The sequence below is a fragment of the Orcinus orca genome, chromosome 1, assembly GCF_937001465.1.
Source record: "Orcinus orca chromosome 1, mOrcOrc1.1, whole genome shotgun sequence".
NCBI lineage: Eukaryota > Metazoa > Chordata > Mammalia > Artiodactyla > Delphinidae > Orcinus > Orcinus orca.
Genome location: NC_064559.1, coordinates 37,235,569 through 37,262,959, shown reverse-complemented (window position 1 = coordinate 37,262,959; position 27,391 = coordinate 37,235,569). Strand labels below are relative to the sequence as shown.

Below are 27,391 nucleotides of genomic sequence, written 5' to 3'. Positions count from 1 at the left end.
CCAGGCTCCAGAAGCGCAGGCTCAGCAGCCATGGCTCACGGGCCCAGCCACTCCGTGGCATGTGGGATCTTCCTGGACCGGGGCACAAACCCATGTCCCCTGCATTGGCAGGCAGACTCTCAACCACTGCGCCACCAGGGAAGCCTAATTTCGTTCCTTTTTATGGCTGAGTAATATTCCATTGTATATATGTGCCACATCTTCTTTATCCATTCATCCGATGATGGACACTTAGGTTGTTTCCATCTCCGGGCTATTGTAAATAGAGCTGCAATGAGCATTTTGGTACATGGCTCTTTTTGAATTATGGTTTTCTCAGGGTATATGCCCATTAGTGGGACTGCTGGGTCATATGGTAATTCTATTTTAACAGTAGGTCCTTATTAGTTATCTCCTCACACTGGGCAGAAAGATCACCATCAAAAAATCTACAAACACGGGCTTCCCTAGTGGCACAGTGGTTGAGAGGCCGCCTGCCGATGCAGGGGACCCAGGTTCATGCCCCGGTCCAGGAAGATCCCACATGCCACAGAGCGGCTGGGCCCGTGAGTCATGGATGCTGAGCCCGTGCGTCCGGAGCCTGTGCTCTGCAACGGGAGAGGCCACAGCAGTGAGAGGCCCACATACCGCAAAAAAAAAAAAATCTACAAACAGTAAATGCTAGAGAGGATGTAGAGAAAAGGGAACCCTTCTACACAGCTGGTGGGAATGTAAATTAGTGCAGCCACTGTGGAGAACGGTACGGAGGTTCCTTAAAAAACTAAAAATAGAGCTACCATATGATCCTGCAGTTCCACTCCTGGCATATATTTGGACAAAACCATAATTCAAAAAGATACGCGCACTCCACGTGGAAGCAACCTAAATGTTCATCAATGGAGGAATGGACAAAGAAGATGTGGTACATATATAAAATGGAATATTACTCAGCCATAAAAAAGAACAAATAATGCCATTTACAGCAACATGGATGGACTTAGAGATTGTCATACTGAGCAAAGTAAGTCAGACAGAAAAAGGCAAATATCACATGATATTGTTTATACGTAGAATCTAAAAATAGTGTACAAACGACCTTTTCCACAAAAACAGAAATAGAGTTATAGGTGTAGAAAACAAACTTATAGTTACCAGGGAGTAAGGGGGGGAGGGAAAATTGGAAGAAAGAATGCTTTTTGAAGAGATATCTTTAGTAAATCAACACAGTCTGTTGATTTCAGAAAGCTGAGACCTAAAACCTCATTTTAATTTTAAATAAAATAACACAAAGAAAAAGAAAAAAAATACAATGAGGTATCACCTCACACCAGTTATAATGGCCATCATCAAAAAATCTACAAACAGTAAATGCTGGAGAGGATATGGAGAAAAAGGAACCCTCTTGGCACTGTTGGTGGGAATGTAAATTGATACAGCCACTATGTAGAACAGTATGGAGGTTCCTTAAAAAACTAAAAAAAGAACTACCATATGACCCAGCATTCCCACTAATGGGCATATACCCTGAGAAAACCATAATTCAAAAAGAATCATGTACCACAATGTTCACTGTAGCACTATTTACAATAGCCAGGACATGGAAGCAACCTAAGTGTCCATCAACAGATGAATGGATAAAGATGATGTGGCACACATATACAATGGAATATTACTCAGCCATAAAAAGAAATGAAATTGAGTTATTTGTAGTGAGGTGGATGGACCTATAGTCTGTCATACAGAGTGAAGTAAGTCAGAAAGAGAAAAACAAATATCGTATGCTAACACATATATATGGAATCTAAAAAGAAATGGCTCTGAAGAACCTAGGGGCAGGACAGGAATAAAGATGCAGACGTAGAGAACAGACTTGAGGACACGGGGAGGGTTAAGGGTAAGCTGGGATGAAGTGAGAGAGTGGCATGGACATATATACACTACCAAATGTAAAATAGATAGTGGGAAGCAGCCACATAGCACAGGGAGATCAGCTCGGTGCTCTGTGACCACCTAGAGGGGTGGGATTGGGAGGGTGGGAGGGAGACACAAGAGGGAGGGGATATGGGGATATATGTATACGTATAGCTGATTTACTTTGTTATACAGCAGAAACTAACAGAACATTGTAATTACATTCCAATAAAGATGTTAAAAAATTAAAAGAAGTTCTATGAGAGCTATCAGATATAATGAGAAAAACAAATGTGAGAATAATTGGTCTACAAGAAAAAGAAGAGAAGGAGAAGGGAGCAGAGAGCGTAGTTAGAGAAATAATAGCTGGGAACTTCTCAAACCCGGGGAAGGTACTGGAAGTCCAAGAAGCTAATAAAACACCCTATTATCTCAATGCAAAAAGACCTTCTCCAATATATATTATAATGAAACTGTCAAAAATCAATGACAAAGAAAGAATCTTAAATGCAGCCAGGGAAAAAAGAAAGTAACTTACAAAGTAGCCATGAGGCTACTAGCAGATTTCTCAGCACAAACTCTACAGGCCAGATGGAGTGGAATGACACATTCAAAGTGCTGAAAGATAAAATTTGCCAGTCAAGAATACTTTATCCAGCAAAGTTATTCTTCAGCTATGAAGTAGAAGTAAAGGTTTACCAGGCAAGCAAAAACTGAGAATGTTTACCATAATGAGACTTGCTTTGCAAGAAATGCTGAAAGAAGTTCTTCAAGCTGAAATGAAAAGATGCTACTTTGTAACATAAAAGCAAATGAGAGTACACAATATTCTAGCAAAGGTGAAAAATAGTCAGAATTAGAAAACAGTACTTCAATATTAGAACAGTGGGTCAGTCACTTAGTTATAGTATAAAGGTTTAAGGCAAAGAGTATTTAAAAAGACTATAGCTTTCAACTAAAAAAAAACTATAGCTACTATAATTTCTCAATAAATTCATAGCTCAAAAAAAGATAAATTGTGACATCAAAAATACAAAAAGGGAGGACTAAAACTGTGGAAATTTTATAGGTGAATTAAGATAAATTCCTATCATCATAAAAAGGATGATTTGATCTATGTGATGTTCTATGTAAGCCATACAGTAATTACAAATCAAAATTCAGAAGTCATGAAACAAAACAAGGGGAGACTAAGAAAATCACCATGGAAAAGCACCACTTTACAAAGCTAGACAGAAACAGAGGGAAAAAGAAACAAAGGAGAAACAAAAAAATGATAAGACAGCAGTAGTAAGTTCTTACATATCAATAATCACTCGAAATATAAATGGATTGAATTCATCAATCAAAAGTCACAGAGTGGGGGCTTCCCTGCTGGCGCAGTGGTTGAGAGTCCGCCTGCCGATGCAGGGGACACGGGTTCGTGCCCCGGTCTGGGAAGATCCCACATGCTGCGGAGCGGCTGGGCCCGTGAGCCATGGCCGCTGAGCCTGCGCGTCCGGAGCCTGTGCCCCGCAATGGGAGAGGCCACAACAGTGAGAGGCCCGCGTAACGCAAAAAAAAAAAAAAAAAGTCACAGAGTGGCGGGATAGATTTAAAAAAACAACAACAAAGCCCAAGTGTATGCTGCTTACAAGAAACTCATTTCAGCTCTAAAGAACACATAGGCTTAAAATGAAAGGATGGAAGAGGATATTCCATGCAAGTGTAAAACAAAAGAAAGAGGGCATATTCATACTTATGTCAGACAAAATAGACTTCAAGTCAAAAATGATAACAAGAGACAAAGAAGGTTATTATATAATGATAAAAGTGTCAGAACATCAAGAATATATAACAATCATGAATACATATGCACCCAACATCAGAGCACTGAAATATATTAGGCAAATACTAAGAGATCTAAAGGGAGAAATAGACAACAATACAATCATAGTAGGGGACTTCAATACCTACTCTCAGCAAGGATAGATCATCCAGAAAATCAACAAGGAAACATTGGAATTGAACCATACTCTAGAACAAATGGACTTAACATACATATATAAAACATTCCATCCAACAGCAGCAGAATAAACATTGTTCTCGAGTGCACATGGGACATTTTCCAGGATAGATCATATGAGAAAGCACAAAACAAATCTTAGCAAATTTAAGGAGACTGAAATGACACCAATTATCTTTTCTGACCACAATTGTATAAAACTAGAAATCAACAACAAGAGGAAAGCTGGAAAATCTACAAATATGTGGAAACTGAAAAATACACTTCTGAACAACCAATGGATTAAAGAAGAAATCAAAAGGGAATTAGAAAATTATCTCAAAACAAATGAAAATGGAAATACGACAAATCAAATCTTATGGAATGCAGCAAAGCAATTCTGAGAGGAACGTTTACAGTGATAAACGCATATACTAAGAAATTAGAAAGTTCTCAGTCAACTTAACTTTACACCTTGAAGAATTAAAAAAAAAGAACAAATTAAGCCCAGAGTTAGCAGAAAGAAGGACATAATAAAGATCTCTGCAGAAGTAAATGAAATAGACACCAGATAAACAATAGAAAGGATCAATGAAACTAAAGCCTGGCTCTACAAAAAGATAAACAAAATTGGCAAACCTTTAGCCAGGCTAACTATGAAAAAAAGAAAACTCAAATAGATAAAATTAAAAAGAAGATATTACAACTGATACTACAGAAATACATAGGACTATAAGAGACTATTATGAAAAATTATATGCCAACAAATTAGATAACCTAGAAAAAATAAATTTCTAGAAACACAAAACCTACCAAGACTGAATCAGGAAGAAATAGAAAATCTGCACAGACCGATAATGAGCAAAATTTGGATCAGTAATCGAAAACCTCCCAACATAGAAAACCCTAGGGCCAGATGGATTCACTGGTGAATTCTACCAAAATTTAAAGAATAATTAATACCAATTTTCCTCAGATTCTTCCAAAAAATTAAAGAGGCGTGAATGCTTCCAAATTCATTCTATGAGGCCAGCATTAGATTACTTTGGTAACAAAGTCAGACAGGGACAACACAAGAAAAGAAAGCTATAGACCAATATCTCTGATAAATATAGGTCCAAAAATTCTCAACAAAAAATTAGCAAAACAAATTCAAGAACACATAAAATGGATTATACACCACAACCAAGTGGGATTTACCCCTGGGAGATGCAAGGATGGTTCAACATATACAAATCAATAAATTTAATACATCACATTAATAAAATTAAAGATAAAAACTTATGATCATGTCAATACATGCAGAAAAAGCATTTGACAAAATGACATCCTTCCATGATAAAAAGTCTTGGCAGATTGGGTGTAGAGGAATATATCTTAACATAATAAAGGTCAGCCATAACAAATCCACAGCTAACATTATACAAAATGGAGAAAAACTTGGAAGCTTTTCCCCTAAGATCAGGAACAATACAAGGATGCGCACTCTTACAACTCTTATTCAGTATAATACTGGAAGTCCTAGCTAGAGTGAATATGAAAGATAGGGAAATAAAAGGCATCCAAATCAGGATGGAAGAAGTAAAACTGTTGCTACTTGCAGATGATATGATTCTGTATATAGAAAATCTGAAATGCTCAACCCAAACACTGTTGGAACTAATCAATTATTTCAGTAAAGTTGCAAGATACAAAATCAATATAGATAAATCAGTTGCATTTTTATACACAAAGGATGAAACATTTGAATAAGAATAAAAACTTTTCCATTCACAATAGCATGAAAAAGAATAAAATACTTAGGAATAAATTTAACCAAGGAACTGAAAGATCTGCACAACAAAACTCACAAGACTTTGCTGAAACAAATAGAACAAGACACAAACTAATGGAAAGATACCCCATGTTCATGGGTCAAAAGAATTAATATTGTTAAAATGTCTATATTTTTCAAACCCATATATAGATTTAATGCAATCCACATAAAAATACCAATGGCACTCTTCACAGAAATAGAAAAAGAATCTTAAAATGTATATGTAACCACAGAAGACTTTGAAGAGCCAAAGCAATACTGATGAAAAAGAACAAAACTGGAGGTATTACAATTCCTGATTTCAAACTACACTACAAAACTACAATAATAAAAAACAGTACAGTACTAGTACAAAAATAAACACATAGACCAGTGGAACAGAATAGAGAGCCCAGAATTAATCCCCTGCTTATACAGTCAATGAATATTTGATAAGGGAGGCAAGAGCACACAATGGGAAAAGGATAGTCTCTTCAGCAATTGGTGCTGGGAAAACTGGATGAATACATGCAGAGCAATGAAACTGGATCCCTATATTATATCACTCACAAAAAGTATCTTGAAGAGGATCAAAAATTTAAATATAAGACCTGATATTATAAGACTCTTAGAAGGAAGTGTAGGGAAGAGGCTCTTAACATTAGTCATGGCAATGACTTTTTCAATACAATACCAACAAAAGCACAAACAACAAATGGAAAAATCATCAAACTTAAAACTTAAAAGCTTTTGTGCAGCAAAAGAAACAATTAGCAAAATTAAAAGGAAACTTACAGAATGGGGGGAAATTTTTGCAAACCATATATTGGATAAGGGGTTTAATATATAAAGAATTCATACAACTCAATAACAAAAAACAAAAAATCTGATTGAAAAATGGGCACAACTAAACAATTTTCAAAAGTAGACATACAAATGGTCAACAGGTGCATAAAAAGATGGTCAACATCACTAATCATCAGGGAAATGCAGATTAAAACCACAATGGGATATCACCTCACATCTGTTAGAATGGTTGTCATCAAGAAGACAAGAGATGACTAGTGGTGATGAGGATGTGGAGAAAAGGGAACACTTGTACAAAGGTGGTAGGAATGTAAATTGGTGTGGCCACTATGGAAAACATATGGAGGTTCCTTAAAAATCTTAAAACAGATCCAGGAATTCTACCTCTGAGTATTTATCCAAAGAAAATAAAAACACTAACTCAAAAAGGTATATGCACTCCCATGTTCATGATGGCATTAGTTACAACAGCAAAGATATAGAAACAACCTAAGTGTCCATCAACAGCTGAATGGGTAAAGAAAATGTGGTACATATACAATGAAATATTGAAAGATGGACATCCTACCATTTGTGACAACATGGATGGACTTTTAGCGCATTATGCTAAGTGAGATTTGTGACAACATGAATGGAATTTTAGCATGTTATGCTAAATGAGATGTCAGACAGAGGAAGACAAGAACTGTATGATACCACTTACATGTGGAATGTAAAAAAGCCAAGTTTTAAAAACAGAATAAAATGGTGGTTACCAGGGGATGGGAGGACAGGATGGATGTTGTCTAAGAGTATAAACTTACAACAAGTAGAAAATATGCCCTAGAGATGCACAGATCAATGAATATAGATGACAACATTGTACTATAATCATAAAACTTGCTGAGAGACTAGAAACTAATTATTCCAACTACTAAAAATAAAGAATAATTACGTACTGTGACGGAGGTGATAATTATTCCTATGATGGCAATCATATTACAATATATGAATGTACATCTTAAATTTACACAAAGCTATATGTCGAATATATTTCAAAAAAGGTTGAAAAGAAAATATAAAAGATAAGACATGAGGAAATAATCACAGATTTGGGGTAATAAAATGCTAAATAACTACTATGTTCTATCACAACATAGTAATTTAAAACATACTGGCATAATTGACTATTCATACGTTCACATGTACACACATGACCAATATTGACTCAGTTAAATGTTTATTGACCTATAAATATAGTAGAAGTGGAAACATTTTTCATTAAAGATAACCTCCTACAAAAGGTGCCAGACCTTGAAAATTGTATATAGTAAATGATAATACCTTGCTAAGTTGAATTTTTTTCAGAGAATTTAATATTTTTTGGCAAGTAAAGAAGGCACCTTTTATAGTTTCTCATTTATGTCTTTGGATATCTAAAAGCCAATGTTATTTTATGGAGGGAAAATAACCCAATGGGAAAAGGACAGTAAGTTTTGGAGGAATACCTGTGAATACAATGAACATATTCATTGTAGGAAATTTATAAAATGTGGACAAACAAAAAATGATAAGGTCCAAAAATAAATATTCTTAATAGTTTAATGTATATTGTTTCAGATATGTGTGTGCACGTGCATGTGTGTCTATGGTTATATTTTCTATGGTATATTTGGTGGCTGAATAATATTCCGGGATGTAGATATATAAATATACTATCTATTGCTACTTGGATGTGGCATCTCTATCTCTAATTTTTCATGGTATACTTTTTACCTTTCTTAAAAACTTATCATAACCATTTTTAATAAGCCTTATGTCTTCCATCAGCTATTTACAAACCATGATTTCTAACATTTTCCACTACCATAAATATGGTTGCATTGAGTGTCTTTGGATGAAAATCACGGGAAAAGTCCATGATGATTATTTTCTTGGGATAAATTCTGGGAAATGGAATTGCTAGGTCAAAGGGTATTTGCATTTAAGGCTTTAGTATATATTGCTCATTAGCCTTCCAGAAGTTTGTGCCCACTTTTACTGCCATCACTTCTGCATGTGATACTGATTTCTTCACAGCCTTAATACTTTACCAATTTGCAATCATTCTTCTATGTTCCTCAAAATTTTGGAGATTCACTTTACAATATTCCACTGAAAAGATGAATGGCCAACTAATCAAGAACAAATACAACTAGGGCATGAGCTTGGAAGAATTTGAGGGAAGAATAAAGAGCAGAATAACCCGAGGCTTGGGAAAATTGCTAAGGATTGTAAGATCTTTTATGCTTCAGAGTAAGAATGATAAGAAAGGGAGTAATCTACTTCCTGGGCTTATAATGTGATATTAAGAGGTTGTAGAGACAAAATTAATTTTCTTTAGTATCTTTTAAGTTTAGTCACTAAGGAGAATGATCATTATACTGAGAGTTTATTATCAAAGTAGGAAAGTGGGGCAATTTTACCTGAGTTTAAGTCCATAGTTTCAGATAAATTACCTCCTAAAGTGAAGAAAAACCAGGAGGACCGTGCAGCACATGACTCCAAGTTTCAAACAACTGAGAGACAACTCTGTGCAAGAAGGATTCAATTCCTTCTTCATAATTCCAGGGACAAATAAGGATCAAATGGAGGGAATTATGGGAAAAAATAATTCAACTCACTCTCACAAATAGGTGCCTTTTTATCCCAAGTGACATCAATGCCTGAGAGGAGACAAGTAGCAGAAGGGGAACCAATGAGTCGATACCTAGAAGCAAAGGATGAAAAATGGTTAGACTCTACACAGATTTCCCACTTAAATCACCATGAGAAAACAATAGCAGGAGGATGTTACAAATTACAGGACAGATTAAAACATGAGAGACCTCAAGAAAGAAACCCCATCTCCACCTACAAATTAGTCTTTATTCTTCAGGGCAAGCTAAAATTCGTACCTCTTTAATCCATCTCCATTCCTAGTCCCCTCACAACTCATTGCAATATTCCCATTATTAATCATGGGACACTTCTGTACTTGTCTTAAAGGTACCTCAGAATTATTTTATCCATTTGTACTTTCAGCTAAGAAATTATAAGCGCTTGATTAGGAGGGAAGATGCCTTACTGAAATATATACACCCTTTAGCACCTAGCCTAGAGACTTTCAAGCATGTGGTGCTCAAAAATATCTACTGAGTGAAGGAAAGAATGATGGCTTTACCCTGAAGACTTAGTAAATGAGAGTCAGAGGAAACAGCTAACCATTTTACCTTTCAAATGTAGAAAGCAGGGGTACTCACCCACTGTGTCATAAAATCATTCTAAGTAGGTCACAAAATTTGAAACTTCATCACTTATTTTTTATTTATTACACCTCTATGCTGTTACTGTGAGAAATGTCACAAAAGATACTCAGCCAAGCTATTCATATGTTCCAATGTACAGCAGGGCTAAACTTGATAAAGTAAAAAGTGATGGGTGTAATGCAAAGTCACATAACAGTGAGGTAGTTACTGCAACAGTTAAGAAATCTGTCTTTTGATTACCTAGGACATGTGATCAGGGCAGTACCCATTTGTAGCAGAGACTACTGGAATCTCCAGCATCCACTTTTCTTCATTATTAACATGACCCTGTATTTTTAACTGGGCCATTGGCCACTTTCAAAAACAGCTTCATTTCTCAGCTTCCCTTACAGCCGTGTGACTATGTTCTGGCTGGAGGGATGTAAATGGAGTGTCTGGAAAGTGTCTTCACAGGGATAAGTGTTCCCTTCCTCCGTTCTTCCTCTTTGCTAAATGGAGTTTGGACCATGAGTTGAGATGGACTCTCTAATGGAAGGATCCCAAGTTTCTGTAGATCTTAGAGCCACTGTATGAGCCCTGGGCCGCCATGGTTCTTAACATGAGAGATAAGTGAACTGCTGTCTTGTTCAAGCTCCTGTTATTTTGTGTTTTTTCTGTCTTTTATAACTTAATCTAATCTTAACTGGTATACCAGCTCTTCCCAAAACAGTAACAAAAAGATGGTGGGAACCACGTTGGTAGAGCAATGACAGTGAATATTTTGGTAGACACAGTAAGTCACTTTTATATTTAGGTAGTGATTAAATTTTACTTATTGTTACCTTGTTTTTTATGAGCTGTGTTCTAAAATCCTTTAAGTGTGCAAACAAATATTTAATCTTCAAAATGTCTGCAAACAGACATTTTGAGAACCACTTTAGTAAGGAAAGAGGATAATCATCCCTGTACTACATGTGTGTTTCCTTCCACCTGTCTCCTATCATACATTTAAATGTTGCCTTAGGAGCACAGGGCCATGGGTATCCTCTGACTTTTGACCTTATAAAGGCTACTCTTAATGTACTCACTATGACTAAACTAGAGCTTTGGAGTAAAAATGTGAAGCAGGTTCCAGCCCCTGTATGACTGTAAAAAGCAGTGAATATTTTTGAACATATTGTAAGACACTAGTATGCTGCAGTAGTGATTATGTTGTAATATTTTTCCTGGATGGATTTTCCATCTCTGTGAATTACTTTTATTGGAGCCCACTCAGTTCCCCTGAGCATTAGAAATCTGTATAGTTTTCTGTATAGAACCACTCTAATTGTTGTTCAAGAGCCATGAGATTCATTTCCCTATAAGCATCATACATACTGTGGAGAAGCGTGCTGAGGCACTGGACAGCCCATTAAGTAAGGTCAGGGATGGGAGAATCAAGGGCTAGGATGGTGTCATTTTTATTTTTTCCTATTTGTTCATGTACTTTGAACTATTTAGCAGTGGAGGGAATCTATGGAGACATTCAGTAGGCTGCAAATTACTAAAAGTAGCTCACAGATATGATTTTCAGCAGCCCTCTTTTTTTAAAAAAAAAAAGAAATTTAAAATTGAATTTTATTGGCTTATAAAAGTTAACATACATTCATTGTAGACATATTTGGAAGTTGTGAATAACCCAAAGATCAAAAATGTCACCACCCAAGATAGCACCACTCGTAGTAGCTAATATTTTGCTATGAATCCTTCTAGCCTTTTTATCTAAAAATATACGTGTAACCCAGATGTCAACTGGGCTTAGCTACCTTTAGAAGAAAGAGCTGGTTAAATTGGACACAAGCACCAATTCTACATTTGTAAAGTACAGATTCCCATCTGCCCTCCAACCCCCTCCAAACATTCTCAGATTTCTCAGCCCCATCAGTCCTACAGATGACTGCAGCCCCAGTCAACATCAAAGACACTATCAAGAGAGTGAAAAGATAAAAGGATAAAAGAAAATATGTGGAAATCATTTATCTGAGAAGTGTTTAATATACAGAATATATAAAGAACGCCTATAACACAACAACAAAAAGACAAACAACCCAATTGAAAAATGGACAAAGAACTTGAATGGACATTTTTCTAAAGAAGATATACAAATGTACAAAAGATATACACATGAAAAGATACTAACAATTATTAGTCATTAGAGAAATCCAAGTCAAACCCAATTCAGACCTTCCAGGATGGATGGCTATAATAATAACTTTTTTGAGTTTTTTTTTTAATAATAACTTTTTAAAAATGGAAAATAAAAGTGTTGGTGAAGATGTGGAGAAAATGGAATGCTTGTAATCGTTGGTGGGAATGTAAAATGGTGCAGCCACTGTAGAAAACAGTTTGGCTATTCCTCAAAAAGTTAAATTTATAATTAACATATGGTCTAGCAATTCCAATCCTAGCTATATATCCAAAAAGACTGACAACAGAGACTCAAGTAGATACAGGTTTATCAGCTGATTTATGTATTTTTAAGTACATCTTGGAAACTGTATTTTTCCTACAAAATGGCACATTTCATGGATGTTTTCAATTTCATTAGGCTAGAGAGGATATACTACTTTTATTTAGTATTGATTGAATCCCTTCAATATCTACGATATCTCCTTTCTCATTCACGTGTATTGGCAGATTTGTTATTTTGTGAAATTACAATTGGCCAAATTCCGTTTGTTTAATTGGCCACTTTAAGAAACTACTCTGAGATTTTTACTTATCGTTTCCCTTTTTCCTTTTTATTAATTTCCTTTCTTTATTAATTTCTTAGTCCAGCTTCTTTTATATGTTCATGTTCTAGTCATTTAAAAATTCTTAGGTAAAATGCTTTGTTCATTTATTTGAAAACTTTTTGTCAGATAACAAAAGTACTGACTATTTCTCTAAGGACAGTTTTGGCATCAGTATCCCAGAAATTTTCACGAGTAATATTTGCACCAGCATTCATAACGAACAGGCTGAATAATGTAAGGTTTACCAATACGGGCTGTGGAGGCAGACTGGCAATATTCAAATTCTAACCTGAGCCTCTGTCCTGTGAGTTTTGGTAAATGGGTTCATCTCTCTGTCTTAGTTTCTCTCCTGTAAAATGGGGCTATGTGTAATATTCACTTCAAAGAGGCATTTTCAAGAGTAAGTTAATTCATGTAAAGCACTAGAAGAGTTCTCAGGGCTCATGCACTCAATAATCATTCCTTATTGTTATTTGATATGTAATCTGCAATGTCTGTTTTAATTTTCTCTTTGACTAAGATCCAAAACTTGAATTTTTATTTATTCTTTTGTCATTAATTCCTAGTGTTATTTTTATTATAATAAGAGTATATCGCTGTTTTAGTTTCTCCTGTGTTCAAATCTATTGAGGCACACCCTGTGGAGTGATATGCTATCAACTCTTATAAATGGTTCCTAGAAAGAGTTTGCATTCTCTGTAAGGTACAAAATTCAATACACATGTACCAAAACAGCCTCATCCATCAGTGTCTTATTTTTTGTACCTTTGCTTACCCAATCTGAAGTTTTCAACTATTATTATTATTTTATCAATTTATCTTTTTACTTCTTTTTAGAACCTCCTTGACCTGGAATAATAAAAGAAATTGAGGAAAACTAATGCTCTTTCATCTAACCATAGGTTGGCAAACTGAGTTCTGCAGGCCCCATGTATGCTGTATCACACATTCATTCATTCACTGTCTAGGGCTACTATCCCACTGCAACTGCAGAGGTGAGTAGTTATAACAGAGATTATATGGCCCACAAATCTGAAAGTATTTACTATCTGGGTCTTGACAGAAAAAGTTTGCCACCCCTTTGTCAAAGCAATCTGCGTTTTATTTGTCCAGGTTAACATCTGCTCCTTGGCTATTTGTTTATTTAAGTTTAATTTATTTCTTTTCAGTAACTTAACAACAGAAAATTACAACATATGTTTTTGCTTAGAATACCATGTATTTCAGATAACCCTACTTTCTCTAAGCACATTCAAACATATATATGCATATAGAGTATCTCCTCAAAATTTGTCATTATTTTTCCAAGTTGAAAACAAACTCTACAAATTGTTTTCTCAGTCAATATCACATCATGATCATCCATCCAGATCACTGAATATAGGATCTAGTTAAGTCTTTTTGATTGCTGCAAAATAGTGCATGTGTAGATACCTAACAATTTCTATAGTGGCAGCATCATTTTACATTCTCACCAGCAATGTACAAGGATTCTAATTTCTACACATTCTCACCAACACTTTTTATTTTCTGTTTATTAATAATTATTATTAAAGTCATATTAAGAGGTATGAATGGGTTTGATTTGCATTTACCTAATGGTTAATAATGTTTAGCATTTTTTATGTGTTTATTGGCCATTTGTATACCTCCTTTGGAGAAATGTCTTACTCAAGTCCTTGGCCCATTTAAAATTGGGTAGTTTTTTTCTTGCGGAGTTGTAGAGTTCTTTATATATTCTGTATATTTAATTTTGTCAGATATATGATTTGCAAATATTTTTTTCTCATTCTATGAGTTGTCTTTTCACTGTCTTGATAGTGTCTGCTATGGTCTGAATGTTTATGTCTCCCCAAAATTCATATGTTGAAATCCTAACCTCCAAAAGTGATGGCATTAATAAGTAGGGCCTTTAGGAGCTATGTCATAAAGGTGAAGTCCTCATGAGTGGGAGTAATGCTCTTATAAAAGAGACCCCACAGAGCTTCCTAACCCCTACACCATGTGAGGACACACTAGAAGCATACACCTAGAAGAGGACCTTTGTTGACCCTGCCAACACCCTGACCTCAGACTTCCAGTTCCTAGAATGGTGAGAAATAAAGTTCTGTTGTTTATAAACTACCTAGCCTGTGATATTTTGTTATAGTAAGCTGAATGAACTTGATAGTGTCTTGATGCAAAAATGTTCTTAATTTTAATGAAACCCAATTTGTCTATGTCTGCTTTTGTTGCCTGTACTTTTGGTGTCATATTTAAGAAACTATTGCCAAATCCACGGTCATGAAGATTTGTCCCTATATTTTCCTCTAAGAATTTTATAATTTTAACTTTTAACTTCAAGTCTTTGATCCATTTTGATTTAGTTTTGTATATGGTGTAAGGTGGCTTCATTGTTTTGCATGTGAATATCCAATTTTGCCAGGACCATTGTTGAAGAGACAGTTCTTTCCGCAGTGAGTGGTCCTTGCACCCTTGCTGAAAATCAATTGACCATAAATATGTGGCTTTATTTCTGGGCTATCACTTACTCCGCCGGCCTGTGTGTCTAACTTTATGTCAGTAACATACTATTTTAATGACTATAGCTTTGTAGTAAGTGTTGAAATAAAAAGTGTGAGTCAACCAACTTTGTTCTTTTCAAGACTGGGTGTTCTGGGTCCCTTGAAATTCCATACAAAATTTAGGATGGTTTTCCATTTCTGCAAAAAATACTGTTGGGATTTTTGTAGGTATTGCCTTGAATCTGTATATCATCACTTTGGGCAGTATTTTCATCTTACCAATACTAAGTCTTCCAATCCAAGAATATGAATGTATTTCCATTTATTAAGTCTTCTTTAACTTCTTTTCAGCAATGTTTTATAGTATTCAGTGTATAAGTCTTATGTCTCCTTGGTTAAATTTATGTCTAAGGATTTTATTGTTTGATACAATTATAAATGGAATTTTTCTATTATTTTATTTTAGAAATGTGTCTTTTAATTATCATGTAGTTTGAAGTTTTTATTGACTATATTTAGAAGGCATTGTTCTTCAAAAGGGGAATTTAAGCCATCACACGTACTGTAATAACTTACACATTTTATCTTGCTTATAGTGTTCTTTCCTTTTATTTATTTAACAATTCCCAGGGTTGGAACTCAGTACTGTATAAAACGAGCTCCATTCTTGCTCTGCTGATGCTGTTTCCAGTAAGAGAGATAGAAAGCTTCCTAGTTCTTCCTTTTCTTACCCCTCTTTTGTCATATGGACCAAGTGGTTGTGCTTTTTTGATTGCCATTGTGATTTTGAATTTATATATTTTGATTTATACTAGCATGGAATAATATCTATCTTCTTTATTTATCATGTCAAGAATATGTACTTATCTGTATGTATTATAAGTTAAGCATATATATATATATATATATATATATTTATTTATTTATTTTACTGCATCACCAACTTCCTAGTTGTTGTGATAAAAATCTATTATTTTATATCAAGTTTACTATACTTCCTTTCATACATGAGTTTTCTTTTAAGAATTAGTTCTGCCATTATATTTAGTTTCACAACCATACTAAAAATAACAACTTTAACTCTGTTTAAATAGTTTTGTGACTCACTACTATTTCTTTGATTTCTTCTTTCAAAAATTTACTCATATTTTTGTGAGAATTATTCTTTTTTCAGGAAGCATATCTAATTGGCATATGTTTTGGGTTCTTACTCATGTAAGACTATATATCTGTGCCTTGGAGATAAATGACAGCTTGGCTGAGCACAGATATTTTATGGCATAATATTTTCTCTCGAACACTAATTTCTGTAATTTAGTGTGTGGAAGAGGCTTTTGATGCCAAAATGAAGTTCTTCTTTTTCTGTTTATCTCTCGATAGTTGCAGTATTTTTATTCAGTATCTGAATTTCATACATTTCCTTCATGTAGGGCCAGTGCCTCTTACCATTAACCTTGCATTTGTTTAGTAAGCCTTAAAGATTCAAACGATCTAGGCTTTTTTATTCTGGTCTGAGAAACTATCTTCCATTATGTGCTAATTAATGCTTCAGTTTTTTCTGGTTTCTTTTGTTTTTCTCATATCTAGATTGTGTGTGAGTGAATATGTGTATAATTTCCAGTTTTGTCCTGGATTAATTCTGGAGAATTTAATCTTATTTTCTAATGATCTCTTTGTTTTTTTCCTGGATTCAATCTCCTGATTATTGCTGCTTTTTAGATTCCTGTGTGTTTTATCCATAGGTAAATTTTCCTAATATCAGATCAGTAAATCTTATAAATGCCTTTCATAGATTCTATGTTATAAACACATATGAGAGATTTCTAATATCTTATTTTGTAGCTTATTCCCATGTTTATTGGAATACTCTGATTTATAGAGGAATATTTTCTCTGATTTCTCAAATTGGTCTTTTTATTTTCAGTTGCTGTATCTTACCTTATATTTAATGATGTTTTGGCTTGCTCACCACAAAGAGAGTTTTAGGCTTATTTCTGAGGGGAGGTGAGAAGGGACTGGTGATGAGATTGTATGGAAAGTTTTTAAGTCTCCCAAGCTCAGACAAAGTGAGAAGGGGTGAATATTGATTTATCCTAGTTTAAACTTGCTGGATCATAGGTATAATAGCTTGGGCAGAATAGCATGGGGCCGATGACTAGGGACAGTTTTTGCAGGAAGATTTAATATAGGTATCTTTTTTCCCTCTAAGTTATTTTGCCAACTGAAAATTAGTAAACATTCTTTAATTGCTCCCTCTAAGTTGAGGCAATGGCTTCTAGCATGTTTCCCCATTCCAGGGAAAAGTCAAGTGCAAGAACTCCCTTAAGGTCCCCACTCTGTGTGCACTTTAACACTTACATTTCCCAGAGCTGCTGTTACCTTTAATATTTATCCTCCCAAACCCTGCCCCAGGATCCTCTAATCAGCTATACACCCGCTAACCTGTTAAGGATGTTTGCATGGTTCAACCAGCATTTTTCCTTTTATTTGGCAAGCTGGTCCTTTTTATTCAGTGAATATCTTTCTCATGTACTACCTTCAGCAGAAGCATGGCGCCCTCCCCTAGTTTTAATACAGGTACACGTTGCGCCTTCTTTTTATAGATTCCTTGGTCAAATGCCTATGTTGTTCAAGCTACCATCTCTACCCAAAAGTCCTATTGCTTACTTTTTGAAGTACATACGTCAGTAGTCTGGTTTGCATATCTTAGACTGGGTGGAAGGTTGGCATTGCTGTTCTGCAACTCACATTCCAAAGATAGTGCTCCCAACTCACCCTTTATTACATGAATAATTAACTGTTGATCCAAACTGGGTATCTGTGTTTATATAAACCATGCCATTGAAGGGTTCTGGAGGTTTTCCACATGATTTTCCTACAGAAAAGAAGCAGAATTTGGGATGAGGTGTACAGTTCAATTTACATTTGTTTTTAAGATTCAGACTGGAGTGCAGCATACTGAACAGCCTGTATACTTCTGATTGTTCTACAGAATTGACCACTTTGAGGAAACTCACCATACAAGTAGCTATAGGGCACCTGCTTTTAAAACGACCAATGAGCATCACCCAATAAAGGTCATTTGTGGTTTTCCATCCCATCAGCCTAAATCAAAGGCCTTAAATTTGGGATTTTCCTCCTATCTTAGCCAAGCACAATTCACTGTGACCCACATAATTTTCTTGTGCCCCTGTTTTATTCATTTCATGGTTTTAGCCACCAAGTGTAACCCCCAGTGAATGGAAAATTTTTCTCCAATTCCTCTTGTGAGAGCCATTCCTATGAAATGAATATCTAGTCAAGGTGTAGAAATGCAAGGCAATAAGAAGGGATGACTTACAAGTCCACCCTCCATTTAAATACCTTGGGCAAACTTAGATGTCTCACCTTCAAAATTTGAACAAATTAAATCAGATCTCACAGATTCTTTGATATACATAAATTGGCTCCCAGGAAGGGGTTACTCATATCTCTAAATATCTTGGCACTTGACGAGACCAAGTTTTCTAAGCAGGTGATAGAGAACATATTTTCAAAATACCCAAGGAAGCATTCATAATTCAAAGATGTCCCAACTGGAAACTCAGACTCATCAGTCAGGATTGTAGGCTTTGTAAATGGAAACTGTTTAGGGGCTTTACAATACTTGAAGACCAAAACCACAGAAATATCAAAGTAAGCAGAGAGACTTCCACCCTATCTCCTCTTTCTCTCCAATTGAGCTGATAGATGGGATCACAGAAAGAGAGACATAATAATGGCAAAAGAGTTTCTTCCCCTAAGGTAACCCCTGAAGTTACCTTAGGATGGTGCTTTACAATAGCATCTACCCATCAGGAAATTTTTACTGCTTGGAAGACTATTCACCTTTTTGGCCTTTCTGTTCAGAGCAAGAGTTTTAGTCAATAGTTTCACATGCCAGGCCTTCTATCAGGGTGCCTTTATCTAGAGTTAAGTTAACCATTACATCCTCATTTACTGGTATTAACATACTCACGTATATTAAGACATATTTACTGTCTCTTTTCACTTAGTCCTCCCTACCTCAGTCTCAGGATGCCTACCATAAGCTGCTTCTCTGGTACTAAATAGCAGTCACCACTTGTAGTGGGTGAATGATGTCCCCCGCAAAGATACAACCATCTAAAACATCAGAATGGGAACTCATTTGGAATAAGGGTCATTTCAGATACAATTAAGGTAATGATCTTGAGATGAAATTATCCTGGATTACCAGAGTGAACCCTAACTCCAGTGACTGCTGATGTCCTTTTATTTTTTTGCTTTTATTTTTTTTTATTGAAGGATAATTGCTTTACAATGTTGTGTTCGTTTCTGATGTACAACAAAATGAATCAGCTATATGTATACATATATCCCCTTCCTCTTGCACCTCCCTCCCAACCCCCATCCCGCCCATCTAGAGCATCACACAGCACCTCATCCCACCTCATCACAGAGCACCAAGCTGAGCTCCCTGTGCTTTTAAGAGAGAGGAAGTGGAGATTTGAGACACAGAGATATTGGAGAGAAGGCCATGTGAAGACAGAGGCAGGGATTTAAGTGATGTGTCCACAAGCCAAGTAATGCTAGGAGCCACCAGAAGCTGCAAGAAGGATCCTCCTTTTAGAGCCATAGGAGAGAGTGCAGCCCTAACAACACCTTGATTTCAGACTTCCAGCCCCTAGATCTGTGAGAGAACTAATTTCTGTTGTTTTAAGCTACCTAGTTCATGGTTTATGGCAGACCTAGGATACTAATAGACCACTCTTCTCATTCTGATGCAGATATTCAAGGACAAGGACAAAACAGACTAAGCCATTCAGTAGCTTCCTCTAAGAAGCTAGGTCTTCTTTATGAGAGGGTATACTGTGTGCTGCATAATTTGAAATAGAGTCTGAACTCAACTATCTCCTCTTTGGTGGCGACTGCTTCTATTTGCCCATTCAATAAGCCTGGCTGGGGACCTAGGCAACTGCATTTAAAGAAATCTCACTGGATTCTGATATCTACTATCCAGTTGGAGGGTGAGGAAGATCAAGGAAAGGTTAAATGCCTCTCATCATGTGTAGCCTTTTCTCACTGGATTGCTCTTCTATCTTAGGGCTCCCCTGCCAATGATGCGGTATTCCAAGGTTGGTGCCACACCCCCACTCTACCCCAGCTTCTATTCTTCTCTTGCCCCACTCTCCTCACCACTCCACCAGCAAGTAGAATGATTAGCATCTTACCTAGTTAAACACCTTGGCACTGCTGGAAATATCTGTTTTAGCTATGGCATGTAATTTCGACACTTCCACTTATGACAAAGTTAACCTCACAAGAAAACACCATATCTCATTATAGAAATATAAAGGATGTGGTCCAGGTGTTCTGAACCCATTTAGGGTATATAGGGGTGGGCACTGACCAACAGGACCAGAAAGTTCACAGTGAGGGTCAGGGAAGCTCCAAATCTCATTCCCTTGACTGTCACTTGTGCAGTGGATGGTGCTCTCCCTAAAGAGATTGAAAGCCATCCCTCTATCTGGGTGGGGGTCACATGTGCAAGATATTTCTTTTCCACAGGAAATGCCTCCCAGAGAAGTTCCAGTGTGGTTCCCATTAAGGATAGCCAGCAGATTTGGACAAAAGATTTCTAAAAGAGCTAAAAGTTACATTAAAATGCTTAAATTTTCATCTGAGTCGATTTCACAATTGTGGGATTCTGTGACTGTGTTGCCAGTTCAACAACAATTAAACTCTTAGGGAGAGTACAAACTACAATATAAATATATTAGGACACTGCTGAGATGCAGCTAAATGAAGTTACATCAAAATCAATTTTTATTATAAAAGTCTAAAAGGGACTTAAGCATCCTGAACTCTTCAGCGAGTTAAGCCTTCTGGATAATTGAGGCTTAAATAAACAAAAATCTTCTTAACCACATCCATTTAACAAGGAAATTATCCATTATTTCACCAAGGTTTTTTTTCTTTCTTTTGAGCACCTACTATACAGCAAGTACTATTTTAAGCACAAAATAGGTGAGATCTTTTAACATCAAGGATCTTCATCCTAGAGAATTTTTTCCAAATATATTCCAAATATATACATTTACTATTTGTCTATCCATGATTTAATCTTTTCTTGATACCTTGAGGCTGTTATTCTCAAAAGCAAAATGGATGGTTACAGAAATGCTGCCACAGTGAAATGAAACATCTCCATACTCCAGTGCGTGCTCCAAAGGCTCAAAAATGTTTTGACTTTTAAGATACTTATAGGTTTTACAGTTTGTTTTTATCATTGAAGAAACACACATTTCTTCTTTTGAGCGTTATGTATTTAGAGATGCTCCTTTCCCCTTCTGATCTGATCTGTATTTAGGAAGAGGATACTGCAGCTTGAAAGACTTATGGATAAACTAACTATTCAAAGGGTGGAATAGCTTAACCAATGTTTACACTCTATTAAGTGATTTTAGGTATATCCTTGAGTTCATGGGAGTAGTTTTCTTTCTTTCTTTCTTTCTTTTCTTCCTTCCTTCCTTCCTTCCTTCCTTCCTTCCTTCCTTCCTTCCCTCCTTCCTTTCTTTCTTTCTTTCTTTCGTGTTTCTGAATTACATTAAGATTTTCAAATAGCTGACTTTCAAACATGAAAGATGTAACTATGGTTTCACTACATAAATCAGTACAATATATTCAAATAATATTAAAGCAAAGTATTCATTTGAAAAAATAAATATATATCTTTCAGTCATTACAATCAGAAGATGAAGCAACATCCTGGTGATTTAGTGAAGAAATAAATGTACAGATTGGATATATTAGTAGTGTTTCTCTATTTAACAGGTTACATTTCTGTCATGAAAAAAGAAAAAGCTCCCTAATCCCACTTCCCTTTGCAGCTGTAGTCCCTTTTCTCTACCCCCTTTACATTAGAAGTCCTCTAAGATGTTGTCTATGGTCTGTCCTTCCTCCCCTTCATTATCCCTTGAACTCATTCCAATCGGGCATTTGCCCCCACAACTCTACTGAACTGCTTTTATCGAGGTCATTCATTACCTCCAAGTCGCTAAACCCAATGATAATTTTCTGTCCTCATATTATTTGACCTCTCTGAAGAATATAACGCAGTTTCTGAGACTCATCTCCTTAAACAAAGTTCTCCACTTGTCTTCCAAGATACCTCATCCTCCTGAGTTTTCTCTCAACACACTGGCTGCTTCTTCTTAATCTCCTTTTCTGATTCCTTCTAATCTTTCCAACATCTTAATGTTGAATTTACAAGGTTCAGGCCATGCATCTATTCTCTGGCCCCATTCACTCTCTGGGTGATCTCACTTAATCTCTATTTTAAACTCTATATCTAAACCATCAGCAAATCCTGTCATTTCTACCTTCAGAATATATCCAGAATTTGAATACTGCTTATCACTTCTCTCAGTGTTATCCTGGGCCAACATCTCTGGTTAGATTTTTGCAATAGCCTCCCAGCTTGTATCCTCAGCTCTACCCTCAGATTTTCTTGGCTACAGGTATCTTTTGGGCCTTCAGTTGCTTTCTCAATTGAGAGTGCTGATACCACTGCTACCTCATTTCCTGACAACACTGGCTGTGTCAGCACCCCCAAGGGTGAGATGGGCTTCTGCACAGCCTCTGCTGTACCACTGCAGTGGAGGTCACAGTAGTTCTAAATCGAAGCCAAAGTGACTGGATCCATGTCCACTCTGGCTCCTTCTATCACTTCCTGGCTTAGGTGGAGTACCAGGCAACAGATCATGGGCTCTAGTGTCCCCAGAGTCTGATCAGGGAGAGAAATAATACAACATGAAATCCAAGGACTTAATAGCCTTGGAATAAACAGAAGATGAGAGACAGGAAAGACGGAGCAGATAAGTTGCTCGTTCTTTCTCTTCTAATGGTCAGTTCTGGTTCCACAGAATCTCTCTGGAGATGTCCTATATGGCCAAACAACCAGCCGTCTTTCTTGTGAAGCTTATGGCCACTTCAATAACACAATCTCTTTTATTTATCTGCTTTTCTTTCCTCTCCACCTCCCTTTTTGTTTTCCTTCACCTTTGCTGCCCTGGGACTATACCCTCCAGTAGAGCATTATAACTCAAACTTTGTCTCTGGCACTGTTTTTTGGGGAATCTCAATCTAAGATACATCCTTTCAACTCAGCTCTCTCTAGAGTAGCCAGAGTGAAATCATTAAAAGTAAGTTAGAGGGGCTTCCCTGATGGCGCAGTGGTTGAGAGTCCGCCTGCCGATGCAGGGGACACGGGTTCGTGCCCTGGTCCGGGAAGATCCCACATGCCGCGGAGCGGCTGGGCCCGTGAGCCATGGCTGCTGAGCCTGCGCGTCCGGAGCCTGTGTTCTGCAACGGGAGAGGCCACAACAGCGAGAGGCCCGCGTACCGCAAAAAAAAAAAAAGTTAGATCATGTTACTTTTCTACTCATAATACTCCAATGGCTTTTCATCTTGCTTAGAGTGAAAACCTAAATTCTTACAGAGTATAGAGTTATTCTCTTTTATTGCTCTTGTATACTTCTGTATTTGCTCACTGAACATCAGCCATGTTGACTTCTGAGAAATGTCAGGAGCAGGCTTTTCAAAGAAAATGCCAGGAACACTTCTGCCTTGGACCTTTGTAGTTTCTGCTCCATCTGCATGGAAAGTTCTTCCTCTATCTTTGCACATTGGTAATCAATCAATTTTCATCAATGCTCAAATGTTATTTTCTCTTTTTCTTCCTTAATCATTTTATTTTAAATGGAAACAATTTTTTTCTGGAATTCCTTTTTCCCATTTACACAACTATTTTTTGCATTACCCTGTTTTTTTCTTAATAGCACTTAGTATTATTTGAAATTGTCTATTTATGTGTTTGTTTACTTCTTTTATATATATATATATATATATATATATATATATGTATATATTTTGCCTTTCTCCCTGCACAAGAATATAAACAACATTGGAGCAGGGACCTAGTCTGTCTTGTTTACAGGCATATTCCTAGTATCTAGAAGACTGGTTGGCACATAGTAGTTACTAAAAAAAAAATCTGTTGAAAGAATGTGTATATGATGGATTGATGATTGAAGAAAGGATAAAAAAAGCTGAAGTGTGACTATCATTTTTGAGAAGGAAAAAGGGAACATTTGACAAAGCTTCAGGCCATAAATTTCTCCCCATCTGTGAAGCATTTCTTCCCATTTATAGCACATAGTACGTTTATAAATATTTATAGAATGACACATAAAGTCCATGATGTTCAGGTTTATTTCCCCAAAAAACATTCTTTGTAACTATTTCAACAATAAATACTTGTATCAAAAACAAAATAAACAGAGGGACAGACATTAGATAATTTCATGTGGTAAAATGCAACAAGAAAATGAAAAAAACAAGGAGAAAGATGCAGACCTGAACAGATATTCTTTCTACTTACGTTCACACACAGGAACACTGTTATTCCAAAGGCTTTTTGTTCCAACCAAGATACAGTAACTGGCTGAGCTTCCCTTTAACTGGAACCTAAGGAACAAAAAGCAGTAGTGACTGGATGAGCACACCATTTCTCTCTTCCATCCATTGACAGATCTCAGCTACTTCCCTTCTGCTAAAACACAATTTAATGCCTAAGTTAAATCCCAAATGAAAGAAAAAGCTCAGCCCATTTTGTTTCTCAGCTGATAGAGGCTCATAAACCAAAACATTTTAAAAAATTGCTGCTTCCAATGAGGACAAAGCAATGACACCTGTCAAAGCTCAGTAATCAGACTTGCCTGAACTAAAGAAGGTACAAAAAACATAGACAGGCATTTCCTTAGTCTGGTCCTGGACCTTCAGGAGACCATCTTACCCTGACTGCTCTCTAACAAGACCCCATTTGTCATTAGGAGAAACTTTGTCCTCTAATGCAAAGCGTGGCATTTTCCTCTTTCAGTAATCCAGGAGGAAAACAACTCCTGATTTAAGCAAATCAGAGAACATGAGGAAAGATATCAGAGACTGTTCCTTTTGCCAATACATTTAGAACGTTCCTGAATGAGACTTCTGACATATCTGGATTACTGAAGAGTAAAGCCAAATTATCTAGGAAAAATAAGAAACGGTGAGGAGACAGGATTCCTTGGAGTACAATCATCCTAAAACATCTGGTTTATTGTCAGACCAGTGGCTCCTGAATTGCCTCTGGGTCTTTATTGGGTGACTGGTAATTGATGCTTGTCAAGAGTCCTTGGAATATACTGAGAACAACTGCTCTATTGTCCATGCTTTTTACCCGCCAATGGTGTTGGAACATAATATCAAGATCATTTAGATTCACACAAAGAGTTAATGATGTTACTTGAAATATGAACAGCAGTCTTCATGCTCTTTCAACACAGCCTAATACTAATTAGATGATATGTAATTATTACAGATTAAAAATACTTCTGCTTACTCTTTTGTTCCTATTCCAAATGCCACTAATGATTGGTTAAAAAATTTCCTGACACAATCCTTGCCTGTCATCTGTCTTATAAATAACTTTCTTTCATATATATGTGTATATATATATATACACATATATATGAGTATATATATATATATATATATCGAACTTAACCTCTGGAATATGTATCTCTTCATGCCTACAAATTACTATTTATCCCTTTTATCCAAACACTTAATGTTCCACCTAAATATTCAAGTTCTGTTGTTATGTTTCTACTGTTCAGTATATTTACCACTTTTCCTTTTTAAGCATCTATTCATGGTGCATCTGGTTCTTACCATACTTCCCAATCACTGTTTGAGATATTAGCCTCTTTTAGTACTTTTTCTCCATTAGTCAGCCTCCTGTTTGGATAAAACCCATTGCCCAGGGCATCAGCATATCAGCATCTGGCAGTGTGGCCCTGGTCTCTTTTCCAGTTCACACTCACCCCTCATCACAAATGAAGGACACTTTTGCCCCAAGGTGGAAATTAAGTGGAAAGAGCACATGTCCATTAGGAAGTTGGTCCAGGAAGTCAGCACATGATTTCACTAGAAAAAAAAAAAAAAAAAACAAGAGTAAGACTGCCATGTAAGGGACAAAGAGATTGATCTGCACACCAGAAGAGAGTATAGGCACCTGCACATCTGGGAGCTTCCGGGCTCCAGTCTCCCTGGGGCGTACAGTGCAGAGAAGCAGCCCCACTGAGATCATAGCCAGGCTCACAGCTGTAGAACACTTCCTGCCCAGAAGAAAAGTTGTTCTTGTGGCTTGGAGTGTGTTTACCATGCAGGACTTCTGGAGGTGGCTGACATACTGGGTAAAGAACAGTAAAGTACCTGTCAGTTATAGAGAAATACCTTTTGCTAAATTCTAACCCTTCCAAGGGGTACAGGTATAACAAAGGAAGTCAAATGATACTCCAATCCCCTTGTTTTACTAATGTGGAAGTTCTGGATAGGGAAGAGAAGTAGCCAAAAACCTCACAGCTAGTACAAGGTAGAGAATTAGAACCCAGTCCTTCCCAGCACAAGTTCTAAAATACATTCATTAGTCCACCAGGCATGCTGTCTCTTCTTCCACTGCTGGCTCTCTAGTATAGAGTCACTAGTACTGGTGGGCCACCCAACTCACATATTTGCTAGAAAGGCAATACAATTTACAGCCTCATCTTTCAGGTAATGAGAAGGTTACCTGAGCCTGAACCTGTAACAGATTTCCCCTTATCTCTTTTTTTCACACTTCTATGATCAAAGTGTAGTAATTACCCATACTGTATCTGTTTGTCCTCCCAGCTGCCCTCTCATTGGTTGTACAAGGCTGATATGGGTTGGTGGAAAAACTGTAAGCTCCCTCTCTGTCCCTAGTATCAACCACAATATTTACCAATCCACTTCTACAGTCCTTCTTATGCCAGCTATTGTGGCATAAGAAGACAAGACCAGCCATTGAGAACAAAATCCCCTAAATAAGCCAGTCCTTGTAATGACAGGACACATTTCTTAGAGAATATTCAACTCAAGGTGTGGCTGCCTCCATTCACAGTCCTTTTGGTATGTGCTAAGGGCATTAGAACTCATTTGAACTTCAACTTAACCTGTACCTAATTAAAGATGAATGAAAAATCTGTTTGGCTTTGAGCAAGTTACTTGCACTTTCAATTTCAGATTTCTAATGATAAAATGTAGGAGGTGGACCAAAACAAACTCTAAAGTCTTTGCCACTATTCTGAGGCTATGATATCTTTCTTCATAAGCCAGTTTCTTTCTGTGATAGATGCTGATAAAAGTAGAATTCTATAAAGCAAAGTTCTGTCAAGAACCAGAGCATTCAACTTTAGGGGCTGACACACTGCATTCTATTCCTGGATATGCCACGTAGTAGCACATAATTTAGACAACGTATTTAACCTCTG

General features: G+C 36.6%; 1 protein-coding gene across 29 annotated transcripts in view; it reads right to left on the bottom strand.

The window, feature by feature from the left end:
• CR1 (complement C3b/C4b receptor 1 (Knops blood group)) overlaps nucleotides 1–27,391 on the bottom strand; it is a 276,865-nt gene that overhangs the window by 140,350 nt on the left and 109,124 nt on the right. For 28 of the 29 annotated variants that reach the window (XM_049702725.1, XM_049702719.1, XM_049702826.1 and 25 more), the window contains 5 exons: nucleotides 26,116–26,292; nucleotides 25,925–26,027; nucleotides 24,442–24,527; nucleotides 17,775–17,874; nucleotides 9,119–9,204 (listed from right to left, as the gene is read on the bottom strand). In XM_049702725.1, the coding sequence (XP_049558682.1) occupies nucleotides 9,119–9,204; nucleotides 17,775–17,874; nucleotides 24,442–24,527; nucleotides 25,925–26,027; nucleotides 26,116–26,292 (552 nt within the window). The remainder of the gene's footprint in view (nucleotides 1–9,118; nucleotides 9,205–17,774; nucleotides 17,875–24,441; nucleotides 24,528–25,924; nucleotides 26,028–26,115; nucleotides 26,293–27,391) is intronic. The other variant, XM_049702827.1, reaches the window with a different exon arrangement.